The sequence below is a fragment of the Ananas comosus genome, linkage group 22, assembly GCF_001540865.1.
Source record: "Ananas comosus cultivar F153 linkage group 22, ASM154086v1, whole genome shotgun sequence".
NCBI classification, from domain to species: domain Eukaryota; kingdom Viridiplantae; phylum Streptophyta; class Magnoliopsida; order Poales; family Bromeliaceae; genus Ananas; species Ananas comosus.
In genome coordinates this window covers 2,440,155-2,455,858 of record NC_033642.1, presented here as the reverse complement: position 1 = coordinate 2,455,858, position 15,704 = coordinate 2,440,155, and the positions used below count along the sequence as shown (strand labels likewise).

At 38.5% G+C, this 15,704-nt stretch overlaps 1 protein-coding gene across 3 annotated transcripts; it reads left to right on the top strand.

Annotated features, from left to right (window-relative positions):
- On the top strand, positions 2,256-13,793 carry LOC109727456 (acid phosphatase 1-like). 3 transcript variants are annotated; one of them, XM_020257591.1, is made up of 6 exons: positions 2,256-2,769; positions 2,934-2,989; positions 3,122-3,154; positions 8,218-8,873; positions 10,988-11,197; positions 13,407-13,793. In XM_020257591.1, exons 1-6 carry the CDS (start codon positions 2,736-2,738, stop codon positions 13,582-13,584), a joined length of 1,167 nt encoding a protein of 388 aa, XP_020113180.1. In that variant the 5' UTR covers positions 2,256-2,735; the 3' UTR covers positions 13,585-13,793. The 3 variants fall into 3 exon arrangements, with proteins under 3 accessions (XP_020113180.1, XP_020113178.1, XP_020113181.1); XM_020257589.1 differs by having other exon boundaries at positions 2,256-2,989; XM_020257592.1 differs by lacking the exon at positions 2,256-2,769 and having other exon boundaries at positions 2,876-3,324; positions 8,166-8,873.

The following is a 15,704-nucleotide window of genomic DNA, read 5'->3' as shown; positions in this document are numbered from 1 at the left end:
ATAAATTATAATATATTCTAATCTATATTTATAAACTTATTATTTGAGAACTAGATCACATCACTGCATCACAGGGCGCCACGTGGCGGGCACCGAGGAGGAGGGGAAACCAGGGCTCCCCGGGTTGGGGGTCCCTGTGGGTCCCACTTTTTTTTTTTTTTTTTTTTGTTTCTTTCTCTCACTCTCTCTCACACACTTTACTTTTTTAAAAAAAAATTTCTCACTTTATTTCTCTCTCTCTCACACACTTTACAATTTTTTTAAATTTTTTCTCTCACTTTATTTATATTTATTTATTTATAATTTATAATATTATTTAATATAATTTAGTAATATTAATTAATTAAACTTATGAATTGAAAACCCGAGAATTTCTGGATCGACACGTGGCGGCGGGCTCGAGGGGCGCGAGCGCGGCGCTGTTTTTTTTTATTTGTAAATTCTACACAAATAATAATAAAAAATATTATGTATTTTTTAATATTACAATGAGATTTTTATTTATTTTAAACTGATTTATTTATTTTAGACCCATTCCTATCTCTCTCTCTCTTTTGATTTTTTTTTCTTTTTTTTTTAACCCTTCTTATTTTAGAGTGTATTACCACCATACAAAAATAAATTAAATTTAAATTTAAATTTTAAAAATTTAAATTTATTATTAATAATTTTGAATGTGTTGCTTAGCTTTATATATTTAGTTAGTATATTTTATATAATTAGATTGTAATTAAATATATTTTTAAAAAACTTAATTGTAGTGTTTTTTATAAAATGGATTATTTATATCTAAATAATTATAAAATTAAAATTAATATTTAATACATATAATCTAAAATATTTAAAAATTAGCATAAATAATTATATATTTTAAAGTTTTATTATAATTAAAAAATAACTTATGAATTTACCATCTTAACCGAACGGGTGTTAAGATCAGTATTATGTTTGTAATCAAAATTTGTATATCTGATACAATTGATCGCATGTGAAAATATATCTAAAACTTTCTTATTTAATTAATTAAAATATATTGTTATTTACTTTATACAAAATATATTTAATTATTTATTAATTATTTATAAAAAAGATAAATGACCGTTGCGTAGCACGGGTTCCTTAACTAGTAAACTTATGAATCGGAACGAAGCACCCTAACACGCCACGTGGCAGCGAGGAGGGGGCAGGGTGGGGCGACTGCGAGGGAGCACTCGGGCGCGGGCCGCGGACGGCGCGCGCGAGCTGCGCTAGCGGGCGTGCTGCGGGCGGGGGTTAGGGTTTTGTTGGGTTTTTTTGTTTTTTCTTTCTCTGTTGTAGAAGTATTTTTAAAATGCAATTCATTTTTTTTATTATAAAGTTACAATAGTTGTTAAAAAAAAATTTAAGGATTAGCGAAATTGGTATATCATCGGTTATTTAACCTTTTTTTTAACGTCGATTTTGATTCTTAAATTTTGTATACTTTTCGCTTTTCTTTCGAGAACATATATAAATCGGTACACTCCACATTTTTTTTTTATTTCCCTCTTTCTAACTCTATGTTAAAACTCTACATGTTTTTTTTTTTTCTGCCGAAATTTTTTTTTTGGATTTAAATATTTTTTTGAAAGAAATGTACTTGAGTTTTATTTTTTTATTTTATCCTTTTATTTAATTATTTTACATGTTTAGTTAGTATATTTTATATATTTTTCGTAATTTTATGGGCATGTCAATGGGTATAGACACCCGAAATATTATCCGAATCTAAATCGGAACGGGCCAGGTTTACCTGAGCAAAATAGGTAGAAATTTAAAACCCGACAGATATAGATGTGACTATGTGAGTATGGATTTACTATTTACCTGATTCAAATCTGACCCTGACCCGAACCCAACCTCGAACTCGAATAAAGTATATATATACATAATGTATTTAAATTTATTTATATAATATAGCCTCTCCGCATCCCACGGAACTAGCGGGGCCCACCCGAAAGAGAAATGCTACAGTGAAAAAGGCGGGGCTCACTTGCCCTTTGTGCGCGCGGTCCACGAGGTGGGCCTAACCTTGTGGACCACCTGAGAGAGAGAGCAAGGAACTGGAGGATTTATTTATTTATAGGAAAATGCTACAGTGAAAAAAGCAGGGCTCACTTGCCCTCTGTGCACGCAGTCCACGAGGTGGGCTTCACATTGTGGACCACCTAAGAGAGAGAGCAGTGAACCGGAGGATTTATTTATTTATAGGGACCGCCTGAGAGAGAGAGAAGCTTATCTCTGCAGCGCGCGGGCTTCTTTTCGGCCATTAATGCGGCCATCAATGCGAAACTTACCCCGTTAGGGGTTCTGCCGTATCGATTTTTCATGCCGCTTCGGTTCGCCCTCTCCTTCTCCGTCGTCGACATGGCCAGCCGCCGTTACTCCTGTGTTTGCCAGGACGATTGCGTAGTGGGCCTATCGCTATCTCCGCCGTGGCATGGCGGGGGTGGTGTGTACGATCTTAGCCCCTTCTCTTTTGTTGCGTGTGGTGGCGGGCCTACGCTACGACGTGGACTCCAGCAACTCGCCGGGCGGGCGTAAGATGCGCGCGATGGTGTAGATGGCTGTGAGGATTTGGGCGGATTTGACAGGGATCTTTTTTTCCCTTTTAAACTGATCTCCTCCATGCTTATTGAAATGCCTAATTTTTCCTCCTCCACGACGTGGCCTCCAGCAACTCGCCGGGGCGGCGTGGAATGCGTTCGTCGGTGTAGATGGCTGTGGCGATTTGGCCGGATTTGATAGGGTGTATGGGCTCTCGATTTGACCCTGGGGTTTCTCATTTTTTCCCCCGTTTTCCCCTTAAACTGATCTCCTCCCTCTTATTGCAATGCCTGATTTTGCTATAAATAGCATCTCTGCTCTTGGTCTCCTTCTTACTTGTTTGCTTCTTTACTCTTCTCTTTGGTTAGCGCTTGGTTGTTCTGTTGGCTTTGTTGCTTTAGTTTGCCGCAGCTGGTATCGTAAGGTGTGGAAGAGCCGTTTTATCCAACCCCCCTTGATTTTTATTGGCCATTTTATTCCCTTCATGTATACTGATCTCTTTTCCGTCCTCTGCTTCTTGCTACATCTGGGTATACGTTGTTTGCCGTGTTGCTAGGCGGGTTGGCTCTGTTCCTTGTCCGAAAAAAAGGTGCGCCTATTTTGCCGTTGTTAATTTGCTTGCGATGTTTACGACGCTGTGTGCTAACTAGCTGCTCTTTGTTTATGCCTGTTTATTTTCTTTTTGGCGAAATGGCGGTGTCGAAATGTGGGAGTTCTTTTGTTGCTTCTATGTTGGCTGATGGTTTACTAGCTTATAAGGTAATATATAACTAGATGCTCCTTGTTTATTTATTTTCTGCTAGATTGTGTTGTGTATTGATTGCATGCTTTTGATGTTTAGCGTCTGATTTAGCTGCTGTTATGACGTCGATAGTTGTTACGATTTGTTTCCGCGAATATATTTTAAGGTTTTATTATAATTAAAACACAAACTTATGAATTTACAATCTGACCCGAACGGGTGTTAATATTAGCATTATTGTTTATAATCAAAACTTGCATATTTTATATAATTAATCGCATGTGAAAATGTCTTTAAAACTTTCTTATTTAATTAACTAAAATATATTATTATTTACTTTATAAAAAAATATTTAATTATTCATTAATTATTTGTAAAGAAGATAAATGAATTCGTTGGATAGCATGGGTTCCTTACCTAGTTAATACATGAAANTGTTTATAATCAAAACTTGCATATTTGATATAATTAATCGCATGTGAAAATGTCTTTAAAACTTTCTTATTTAATTAACTAAAATATATTATTATTTACTTTATAAAAAAATATTTAATTATTCATTAATTATTTGTAAAGAAGATAAATGAATTCGTTGGATAGCATGGGTTCCTTACCTAGTTAATACATGAAAAGCAACGCGCAATGCCTAGTAAAAGAAAAACAAAATTTGTTTTAAACTTGCATTAGAAGTTATACTCTAATAAGTGAAAGGACAAAAGCATGTTTTTAATTAATATTATTATCTCGGCTACCAGTTTCATATTACAATAATATAATAAGATAAATTTATCACACATGTTAAATTAAAGAGTCAGCTATAATAACAAAAAAAAAATATTATTATTTATCACACATGTAATTTAATTAATATTATTATCTCGACTACACGAGGCAATGTACCTATAATAACAAAAAACAATAAAGAAAATTTAGTGGTGAAGAGATCCAAGATGGAGTATTCATATCAGAAATTATTACCTGATGTATGAGCATCTCTTGTGCACCGTACTCAGCTTTTGATGATCAATGAATAAAAAATCCAATCCAACCGACAGAATCTAAACCAATTAAAGTATTTTTTGTAATACCCAGCACTCAATTAATTTAAATAAAAATTTAAATATACAGACGTGACGTGATTGTAGTTTTATGATGTCACGCCCCGGGACCCAGCGGAAGCCCGCCCGGCACGTGCCCAGACCCGCCATGCGTCTAAAACGCATAAGGCGTCTAACAACAATAATAAAAGCAATAATAAAAGGCATCTAGGAGTATCAGAGCATAGTAAATGTCTAATTGCTACAACAAGGGATAAAGTTAAAACTGTAAATCCACTAAATAAAACATAGAGTAAGAACAATAGGAAATCCCAAATACAAGAGCTATAAGTAGGTACATAGGTGGTCTCTATACATGGATACAAAATCTCTCACTCTCTCTCAACTACAAAAAGAAAGAGTAAACCACCTAGGCAAAGTACCGCTCCTCGCTAGCTAGCTAAGCGATCCCCTTGCCGCGATCCCGTGCCTCCGCCGGTGCCGAAGGCTCTGAAAAGTAAACCTAGAAACAGGGGCGTGAGAACTATTAAAATAGTTCCCAGTGGGCAATTACTGACTTCAGTGAATGCACCACAAGGCCCAAGCTACAAGGAAAGGGTCAGTGTCTATGAACGTTAGAAAGCGAAAGGTAAGTAGAATGCAACTTACTACAACATGATATTTCTACTTAGCATGAAAAGCATAAGTATGAAAGCAACTATGTATGTAGTAAAAGTTTCCAACTATCATGATGTCCATAATGCAAAATAGTAAAGTGCCAATGTTTACTATTCTAGTCAAATTCCAGTCAGTACACTAAGTCATCATCTGTCCATATGTCATAGTAAATGCTCAAAGTCAAATCTGAAGAGACCCACCCGAAGGCTGTCTAAGGCCCTGAGACCCACCCGTAGGCTGTCCTGGCCCGGTGCGCCTAATGGCCCCGTGGTAGTCATCATCCCCACCCCAGGAATGAGCCTGGCCCACGGCAATCCACTTCGGCGCCCAATCCTCGCACTGCGAATATGTATCGAGATGGCCATCTCCGGAGTGCCGGCTTGTAGGGAGCGACCCTCACAAGCATGTGCGAATGAGCACAATGGCAAGTAGTCAAACGATCAGTCGCAAGTACCAAGCCCTCATGTCCAATAACATGGTATATATAGTAAATGTCTCGTGCCAAGTCACTATTTCATCATATCTCAATATGGAATATAGTTGATGTAATGTGGCCTATTCTCAAGTCTCTATGTTGAGTTTAATAATTCTCTAGTCCAAGGCCTCTTTATGACACTATGGCTCATTTTGTCCAACATGGATACTAAGTTCAAGAACTTACAATTCTAGTCAAACCGAAGCATGAAACTTGATTTCCTATCATCTCATAAAATATTTGTCGCATGCATATTAACAAAGCACATTGTCTCTCTCTCTCTACTTACATAGAGTAATTTTCTTGATGCACACATATGAGTTTGCTAAGCATTCAAAACTCTCATAAATGTTACTACAACATGAATATGCATGAATTTAAGGAGCATGAAAGCATTTAACCACTTAGGAGGAATTTTCCTCCAATTTTCAAGGAAGCCAAACCCACCGATGGCAAGCGAACCTGCGTGCGCTCACAACGAGTGGTGTCCTCTAGTGTCTCCTAGTATCCTGAGAGGCTAACAGAACATGTGTCATACGGGCAAACAAACAGAATCCTAGTCAAACATTAAGTAATCAAGACATGAGTGGGGGGAGACAACTACCTCTAGTCAAAATCTCCTCTAAAGCTCAAAATGAAGCTAGGTCATCCCAATCCAACCTAATGGAAGCCCTCTAATCCAATCAAATCTAGCTTCAAAATGCCCTAGATTCAAATTGGCCAAAATAAACCCAATATCACAAAGTCTAGGGTTTCATCTCAAAATCCTAAAACTCGAATGCTAAGAGGGAGAGACAATGTTCCTTACCTCTTAGAAGCTTCATAATCAAGCTCTAAACTATCTTAAGTCCCAAGATCTCCTTTCCACAAAGCTCCAATCCAAGCCTGGCTACAACCATGAGGAATAGCAAAAAGGGAAAAGAGAGGCTTAAATCACAAATAAAACCAACAAAATCAAAGAAATAGAGAGGAGGGTGTGGAGAACTCCCCTACCTCTTCTCCTGCTGCTGAGAAGCTCAGGAAGCCCTAAGCGGGCGTAGAGGTTACTAATAGATAGGCTACAATCGCGAAAAACCCCTGCAGTACTCAAACTGCAGCAAAAACTGCCTCCTTGTACCGGTACACGGGCTCTTGTACCGGTACAAGGCCGACGAAATTGCAAACCCGAGGCTCGGGTCGCGCGGTCTGCGGCTCTGTACCGGTACAAGCCCGATGGCTGTACCGGTACAACCATCAACCCTTGTACCGGTACAAGGCCAGTCTTGTTCCGGTACAAGCCCTGCTGCAGGCTACCCGAGAGCTGTCCAATGAATCCAATTTTTGGATTTTGGTACCAAGCTTCAAACCAACATCCTCGGGGTGCGTGCCAGGGGTCGGAACACTATCAACGACCCTCCAGAAACTGTGGAGAGGCCCCACACACCAATAAAACACTCGAATCTTGCAATTTGCTAAGATCCAGTGTATTACATATGATAAATTCGTTATTATAAATTTGGATTTGGATATATTTGTGCCGATTTGATTGGATTTGATTTTCGGATTAGCTATATTTCGTACTAATTAGAGTATGATTTAGATTTAGCCATAATTACATACAAATAGATAATTTAGAAAGGATATACTGCTAAAAAATAATATAAAATATTATGGTGGGATTTTTTGTGCGAGCATGACCACCGGTTGGAGGAAGATTCAACGATCGTGAGGAAAAAAAAAGCGAGAGCGAGGTGAGTCTCCAATATTTAATTCTCTTGTTTTTTCTTTTCTCTCTTCTTCTACCTCCTAATCTTATCCTCCCTCCTCTTTGGACTGCCATCACCGTCACCATCGCCGGTCATCTACGATCGGGTTGAGGTGAATCCTTTATGGAGTGATTATGGTTGACCATGAGAGGGGTTTGGGAGAGATTTTTTTGATTAGGTTAGGAAGGAGAAGAAAGAAAATATAATTATTTTGGATTTTGGCTAGACCCGGTTCACGGTGGACCATATTAATTTTTACATAATTTATTTAACATTTGTGTTTTAATTTATCGTAGTGATATTAGACATGATTAATTTAATAATTAGAGTGTTTTGCCTCTATCGAATAAACTATAACTAACCAAAAAAACTTCTGGTGCACGCTGCTGGTGTTGGACTTGGTGCAACAAAATTTGGGTGCTTACCATGGTTTAAAAGATCAAGACAGGGACCAATATGTAAATAGCAGTTTTAGTTTTAGAGACTGATTCGTAAAAGAGGCATAATTTTTTGTTCGTAGGCGAAATTTTGCGATTCAAGTGTCATTGGATTCGTCTTGAAAATACAGATGAGATCGTATGGTCTAATTTTGCACGGATAAAAATAAAAAATTGAACTCTGTGGGATATATTTGCTATTCGATACGTTTACAGGGAGCTGTACGCAATTAATTTTTTAAATAAATTTATAGTTGTGAGAATTATAAAAATATACTAACCAAAACTATAAAGACAAACAATGAATACAAATTTAAAAGTGAAAGTACAATTGACTTGATTCTAATCAAACTAATCAAATAAAAAATAATTTATAGTTAAGATAAATTCTGTGAATTTTTATGTTTTTTTTATTTTTATTTTTCATCTCAACCAAACTATGAATATAGAAAGCAATTATTTCAATTTTGATTGCTTCACATGCAGATTCCATATCTTGAGGTGTGGTGCATGAGAAATCGATACATACCCGGTGCAGGCAATATTTTCTTATAAAACTTGCATTAGAAGCATCGCTGCCCGGGCGACGCCCAGATTCAAATTAATTTGGTGGCGACCTTTCGCCCCCGACTCCCCTACCCCTATCGCTTTCCTCGCACGTCACTCCATCGCCGCCCAACCCCGAGTCTTTCCGCTCTCTTCAATAAATTATCCCCATCCTCCCAACAATCCCCCATACTCCACCATGAAACCCCTCCTCCTCCTCTTCCTCCTGTTCCTCCCCCTCTTCTCCATCGCCTCCCAGGATCCCCACATCCTCCCCAGACCCCTCATCCTCGAACTACCCTCCCATGGCGGCACCGAGCCCTCGATCGCCGGATCCGCCGGAGGCGAAGCAGAAGAAGAGGGAGAAGAATCAGCGGAGCTCCGCCGGCTGCGGTGCAGCAGCTGGCGGTTCGCGGCGGAGGCGAATAACTTGGGGCCGTGGAAGACTGTCCCCGCGGATTGCGCCGGGTACGTGAGGGAGTTCATGACCGGCAGGGCGTACAAGTCCGACCTCGAGATCGTCGCGCAGTCGGCCGCCGCCTACGCCCGCTCGGTCCGGCTGGCCGGGGATGGGATGGATGTCTGGGTTTTTGACGTCGACGAGACGCTGCTCTCCAACCTCCCCTACTATGCAGATCATGGCTATGGGTGAGATTTTCAGTTTTATACGCGTGAATGTCCCGGTAGCTCTTTAAATTGTGATGTCCCATTTTTCATGGGTCGCCCATCCTAGACTATTTTAGTCCTGCTTAATATGTTGTCATGAGCCAAAAGGGATTATTATTATTATTATTTCTTTAAGCTAGTAGTTTATGAATTGGAATCCATCTTCTAATTATCGACGAACGCGTAAGTTTCAAAACTAATCCATAGCATAAGTTCTTTCCCTTTTGGGTTAGATATGCATCAACAAATTTAAATAAGAGAAATGTTTGGGGTACCCCATTTTTGGGCAACCCATGTGGAGGGTTAGGGTGTATGGTTTAGAGATAAGGGTATAATGATGGTGCTTAGGATTTAATAATAATGTTTGAGGTTTAGTAAGTAATAGTTAGAGTGCAATTAATAATGACCTTTCTATGTCATCAGCAATATTCTAAGGTACACTTGGAGGTACCTGTTGTGGCACCCCACTTTTCAAAAAAGTACACTCATTCTAGAACTACTCTAGTTCTGACACGTTTAATTTTTTTAACCTCCTGGGGCTAACCACTATCTAAACTACTATAGTTGGGTTAAGAGATTTAGCCCTATTAAAAAATGGGTCACCCATCCTAGACTATTGTAGTCCTGCTTAATTTTCTTAATCTTTTGGGTCTAGTCATCGTCTAAAATATCATAGCCGGGTGACGCCCCACTTTTCAGGGGTCACCTATTCTAAGACCACTCTAGATCTAACACGCTTAACTCCTTTAATTTTTTGGGTCTAACCACTGTCCAAAATGCTATGACCGGATTAAGAGTTTTAACTTTATTATATTTTATATATAGGACTATCTGGGTTCTCACATGAATTGCACGAATGCTATGATTTTATATGTGCGGAACTGTGTGTGGGCATGACAAAGTTCTTATGTTTATAATGGTGGATTTCTCGCAATCTGTACCCCCGAAATTTCACTGCTTATGAAACACAAAAACTTAGAAGTAACTTTTCTTACCGTTTCTTTATTTATTATTTATAGAAGATATCTTACTATATTTAGCTGATGCACATTGCAAGCTAACCAATAATGATAAGAATAGAGAAATTTAACCACCAATTCATCCAATCATATAGAACTTGTGTTGAGAAAAAAATCAAAAAAAAAAAAAAATCTAAATTAACATAATCACTACATTAATATGAGAACATTCATGAAGAATAGGTATCTAGATATATCTCAGTTTTGATGGTTGCAATTTTGCCACATCAGCTGATTTTACAGGTGTGTGATTGCTGGAAAGAAGCTTTCGCAAATTTGTTGGATACTTGCTGTAGCTTTATTTTCCACTGATGGTATTTTGCTTCCGTTTAATAGTGATGTGGACAATGGTTAGGGATATAAGTATGTAGCATTTTTGGCTTGAGGATATGGCCAATCGGCCGCGGCACTTGTTTCAATCCCTTTCCTGTGTACTGTCCAGGGAAGAGAATATTACTGCAAGCTTCTAATTTTACAGAAGAGTGGATCTAATTTGAAATAGTTTTGATATGCATGGCAAATTTCCCCAGTGGTTCCACTTATTCACTTCATAATGACTTCAAAATCATATTGTGATCACGCCCCTCTAATGTTGTTTCTATTCATATGTTCTTCATGGCACATTTATTTCCAAGAGGGTCAGTTTGACAACGAGGGTTGGATGGACAAGATAACATGAGAAGGCGATATTGGAGGACGGCAGTATTAAATCCCACTTGAAAGGGTGTAATCGATCAGGATTTGATTGGAAATATCTGGTATATTCAACCAGACCCCACCAACTACCTGTCATGATTCTTGATACCTTGAAGTTTGTAAACAGTCCCTTTCCAACGTTGCTTTCTCGTCTCATATTGTCCAATCCAATCTGGGTGCAAAGAGGCTAAAGTGTACTAGGTTAATTAATTAGGAAATCGATATTGTTAAACATCATAGGAGCATTGAGAGAGAGAGAGAGAGAGAGAGAGAGAGAGAGAGAGGGAGATGCAACACCACTAATCTTTTTATCCTTTCTAATTTTTTCTTAAAATTGTCTTTTGGGTTATGATGATTCATTTTGTTTCTGAGAAATTGCAGACATGAGCTTTTTGATGCGCATGAGTTTGACAAATGGGTAGAGAAGTCAATAGCTCCAGCTATTCAGTCCAGCCTGAAGCTGTATGAAGAAGTCAGAGCACTGGGTTTTAAGGTTTTCTTGCTAACAGGGCGAAGTGAAGGCCATAGGACTTTTACGGTGGAGAACCTGAAGAAAGTCGGGTTTCAAGATTGGGACAGGCTTATATTAAGGTACTTCTTGCAATGCCCCTTATGAAGATAAATCTGTGTAGTGTAGAACTATTTGCTGATGAAATTTTGTTCAATGTTCTTCAATCTTTTATGAAGGTAAGTTAATACCTTATACTACAACTTTTTGAAGCTGTCTGTACAGTTGTATCTATTCATCATTTTGTTGTTACACCTATTTCTGCGAAGTTTGCTTCCTCGTGTTCATTGTCTGTTCCTCTAATTCATCAAATATTAAGCAGTAAATGATGATTGTTTCACTCCTGTGAACAAAATAATATTAAATATTCTCTAGGAATGTCCACAACTAGTAAGTTCTCTCCGATTGCTGTAAGCATTGAGAAGTGTGAAAAGGCAGGAAGTTTCTTTGATCTTAGTGATAAATTATGGTCCTGTCAAGAAAGCTTGCACTTATGATATTAAAAACAAATTGTATAACATCTAGAATATCTTTGAAGTAAGCGTTCTATAAGTTTAAGTAAACTTCTAGGATTCTGATGTTATCAAGTTATAACTGAACAGTTCCGGACAGATAATATGCATACCAAGCATTAAAACCTCATATAAGTAAACTTCTATGATTCTGCTGTTTGGTTATATGTCTCTCTGCTGCAATTTATGATCCAAACATGTCTCTCTGTTGCAATTTATGATGAATTCTTAGGACTTAGGCTGTTTTGATTTAAAATTGTGTCAATTACTCACCCGCCAATCCGTTTTATTTGGAACTTCAAACATATGGCCCATCCATAACCAAATATTGATGCTCAAATTTCACATCATTTTAAACTAATTATACGCATAAAATCTCCGCTCAATTAATGCATAATAAAATAATTAGTTCTAAATCATAATTAGATAAAATTTAATAAATAAAGGAGAGGTACACATCCTATATTCCATTTTTACAGTTTGTATGATTATTTTAGTTTTGGATCTGTCTAGAGGTGTCGATTCTGTCTGTTTGTGCTTGCATGATAATGTAAACTACGGTGTGCTAGTTTTGTAGGTTCCTTAAGTTTATGAAGCAGTATGTGTATAAACTGTTACTTTCTCAGGCTGCTTAAGTTTATATAATAACATGTGGTAACATAAAGAGTAGAGTGATGTGTCAAGTGGACTGAAAAATGTAGTATTAACTGCAAGAACTTATTCTTGAGTTAGAAAGCACCTAGATATATATGTGGCTTCCTGTACTGATGGCTTATGGGAAGAGGCAAAATTCTTACAAGGAAACATGTGAAGAGAAAGAGACATGCTAATATGTATCACTGTGTGTGATAGGAAGAAAGAAATTGTGCCGGAAAAACATGAGAATTAGTTGGCATTTATTTTGAGAGTGCTTCATCCATTCATTGTTGTTACTTATTTTCATATATCTGCAATAGTTTACACCTTACATTGATGACCTGCAAAGTCTATTCAATAATATCTTAATACCTGAAATAGGCATTATTTAGTTCTGTACAAATCTTTTCGAGTTGAATTATTGATCTTCGCATGATTCCTTTATGTTGTCCTTGTTGATTTTCTGAGGATCTTTTTTCCCTTTTCTGGCCTTTAAAATTCATCCCCAAATCAAAAGTATAACTTAATTTTTCCATTTTCTTGTAGCTATTTATGAAATGATTGATGTGATGATAGACAAATTCTAATTATTTTTCTAATTAGAGATTTTTCTCTTTCAGTTCAATTGTGACCAAAATGTTGATTTTTCAAATATGTATTAATTGCCAATATACTACATCTAAAAGAATGCAATACATTGTACTTATTTAAAAGAATGAAAAAAACACTGAAAAGAAAAAAGAAAGAAAAGGAATGTTGAACATTCGCCCTGCTTTGGCACTTTTTCTTGTCCTTTGAACAATCTCCACAATGCAAAAATTCAAATAATTTCCTTAAAAAGTCTAGTATAAATTTGGCATATCTTGTTTGTAATTTGTTTTCAATAAACTTCTAATTTGGCGACTATTCATTCAAATTTGTAAGCAAATAAAAAGCCAACAACTGGTACGCTCAGTGTCCAAGTATTTGGACACGAAGGTGTTTGCTGAATTTGTTTGAGGGTCTTTGTTCTTGAGAGTTTTCTGATTGAGTGATCTCCCTTTATGTAATACCTCGGTTGTTATTATAATTTTTCTTAATGCCTTATAAGCTGCAGCACATTTGGCTCTTGTAGCTAACAGTAAAAGCTCGGTAATATCTACAGGGGTCCGGATGATCGGGGGAAACCTGCGACTATGTTCAAATCAGAGAAAAGGCGTGAGATGGAAGTAGATGGTTATAGAATTCTCGGGAATTCCGGGGATCAGTGGAGTGACTTATTGGGTTCGTCGCTGAGCAATCGCTCCTTTAAACTCCCGAATCCCATGTATTATATTCCATGACAGATCTAACACATTCACATATTATTTCCTGCCCAGATTATGGTCAGAGATTGTACATAAGTTGAAACATAGTGAAACAGATTCAAAGTGAAAAATTGATTCTTTGTACAATCTGATTCAATTGCAATAATTTAGAACATCAAATTGCTTCCATGCTGATCTTGTAATTCCCTTACATTTAAATTTCACAGCTGGCATTGTTTTTGTAATCGTATAAATATGATTGAAGAAAGCGACAAGAAAAATGAGGTTGTTTATCAGCATATGATGTTGTTCATGAGCTCGTTGTTAGGGATTTAGTGGTTATTCAGTCCGACCAGGTCCTTGGCCCAACTTCGCTAAGTGGGCAGCCAAAGGAGGCCCAAAACCAACAATTTTTTATAGGAGATGAAGGGGCATGTAATTGCTACAATTAATGCCTCCATAATTGCCAGCGGAAATTCAAGAGTTATGGATAACCCTTGAGATCACATTGCAATCATTAGATATTCATGAGAGCTCATTATTATGTGATAGCGAGTGAGTGTGACATGACAATAGTCCAACATCGGATGGGAATGAGGTTGTCATTGGATTTATAAGAGGACTCCACCCTATTAATAATAACCGTGCTTAAGCATTTTGGGTCGGTGGTTGAGCCCAACGAGTTATTATTGCTAGCGGATCGGGTCAGAGCTAGTTCACCAGCCAGAAGTGTGAGATAAGTTTTGGCTGAGCCAGGGTTGAAATGACAGACTAAGTCAGGGTCGGTGATTGACGGGTTAAGTTAGGGTCGGAATGATAAAGGCTAGCGAGACAAGTCTCACATTGCCTGGTAATCTTGGGTTCTGTGTGTGTGTTTAGGGCTGACGAGGACATCATGGCCTAAACGAGGGGAGTCTGTGACACCCCAACGACCCCACATCGGGTAGTTATGGCTAGATGTGTGAGTATATAAGCTTGATTAGGCTAATTATAATAATCGGGTTTAAGCATTTTGGGCCGGTGGTTTTGGCCTAATGAGTTATTATTGCTAGTCGGTTGGGTCGTTACAGTGAGTTAATGTAAAACAATGTGTGTTTAGTGGTGAGTTAGTGTGGGCTAGATTCAATATATCTAGGAGCCTATAAGTAGGAAGGTTGGCTGAGGCCAAAGTAGAGAAGGTAGAAACACAAGAGGAGTTGTGTTTTGTAGTCCTATTTTTCTAAGTAGTCGAGTACTTAATTTTTTGGGAGCCTCTGCCTCTCTCTCTTCTCTCCTTTTTGCATACTTAGTCGTAGGGCGCGGAGGTCTAGGCTAGCAATAAGGAACTAGACTTTTCCATCTTCGAGCAAGAAGGCGAGCGCCACACGGGGTTTGCGAACAAAAATGTTAAGGTTGTGACAGTTGGTATCAGAGACGGTTCGAGAAGGAACTATGTCGTCATCAGATACTGCCATCATCGACGTAAATGATGAGCCTCTGAAGCAGACCAAGTGGGAAAAGAGCAAGGAGCCCCAGGCTCTCGTGAAGGAGGCCACATCCATAAAGTACTGTGCAGAGCTGTAGGAGGATGTTACGACAAGAATGGAGGAGCAGTCCTTCGCATTTCTGCAAACGGTGAGGTTGTTGGACGAGGGGTTTCACTTGATGGAGAAGGATATTGTTGCAGCCATGACAACATTCCGCCATCATCTGAAGCAGTTTAAGGTGGATCTTGCCTGTCGCAACGACGAGCAGGATACGTGTGATGTGCTGCTTCAGGACATCGGTGCTCAGGTCAAAGAGGTCGAGGACCTCAAGATGAGGGAGGCAGTATTCGAGTAGACTGAGAGTGATCATGGCAAACCGTCTAACGCGAGCAAGGCCAAAGGTGGGGGAGTGTCGTGATACAGGGAACACAAAGGGGCTCAACCAGAGTTCAGCCCATCGACGAAGGATCAGACCTTTACAACCCTGTACCTTTGCGAGGAGGTGAAGTGCGAGAGGGCTGGGGGACTCGAGGAGGAGAACTTGAGCGAGGGCGAGACTGCTAAGTCTCAATTGATGCTAGAGCAACTACCCAACCAAGGGGAGCGTCGCTCTATCCAGCACAAAGCCAAAGAGCCCGAGGGGACTAGGGAGCATCCCGCAACTTGGCGGCGTGTGCGTGCGTGCGTGTT

Excerpts from the sequence above, each read along its gene's own strand:
- LOC109727456 (XM_020257589.1), top strand. The coding sequence starts at position 2,852 with ATGCCTGATTTTGCTATAAATAGCATCTCTGCTCTTGGTCTCCTTCTT. Across the intron at positions 3,155-8,217 it reads GTTCCTTGTCCGAAAAAAAG|GCAATATTTTCTTATAAAAC; the intron begins GTGCGCCTATTT and ends TACCCGGTGCAG. Across the intron at positions 8,874-10,987 it reads TATGCAGATCATGGCTATGG|ACATGAGCTTTTTGATGCGC; the intron begins GTGAGATTTTCA and ends GAGAAATTGCAG.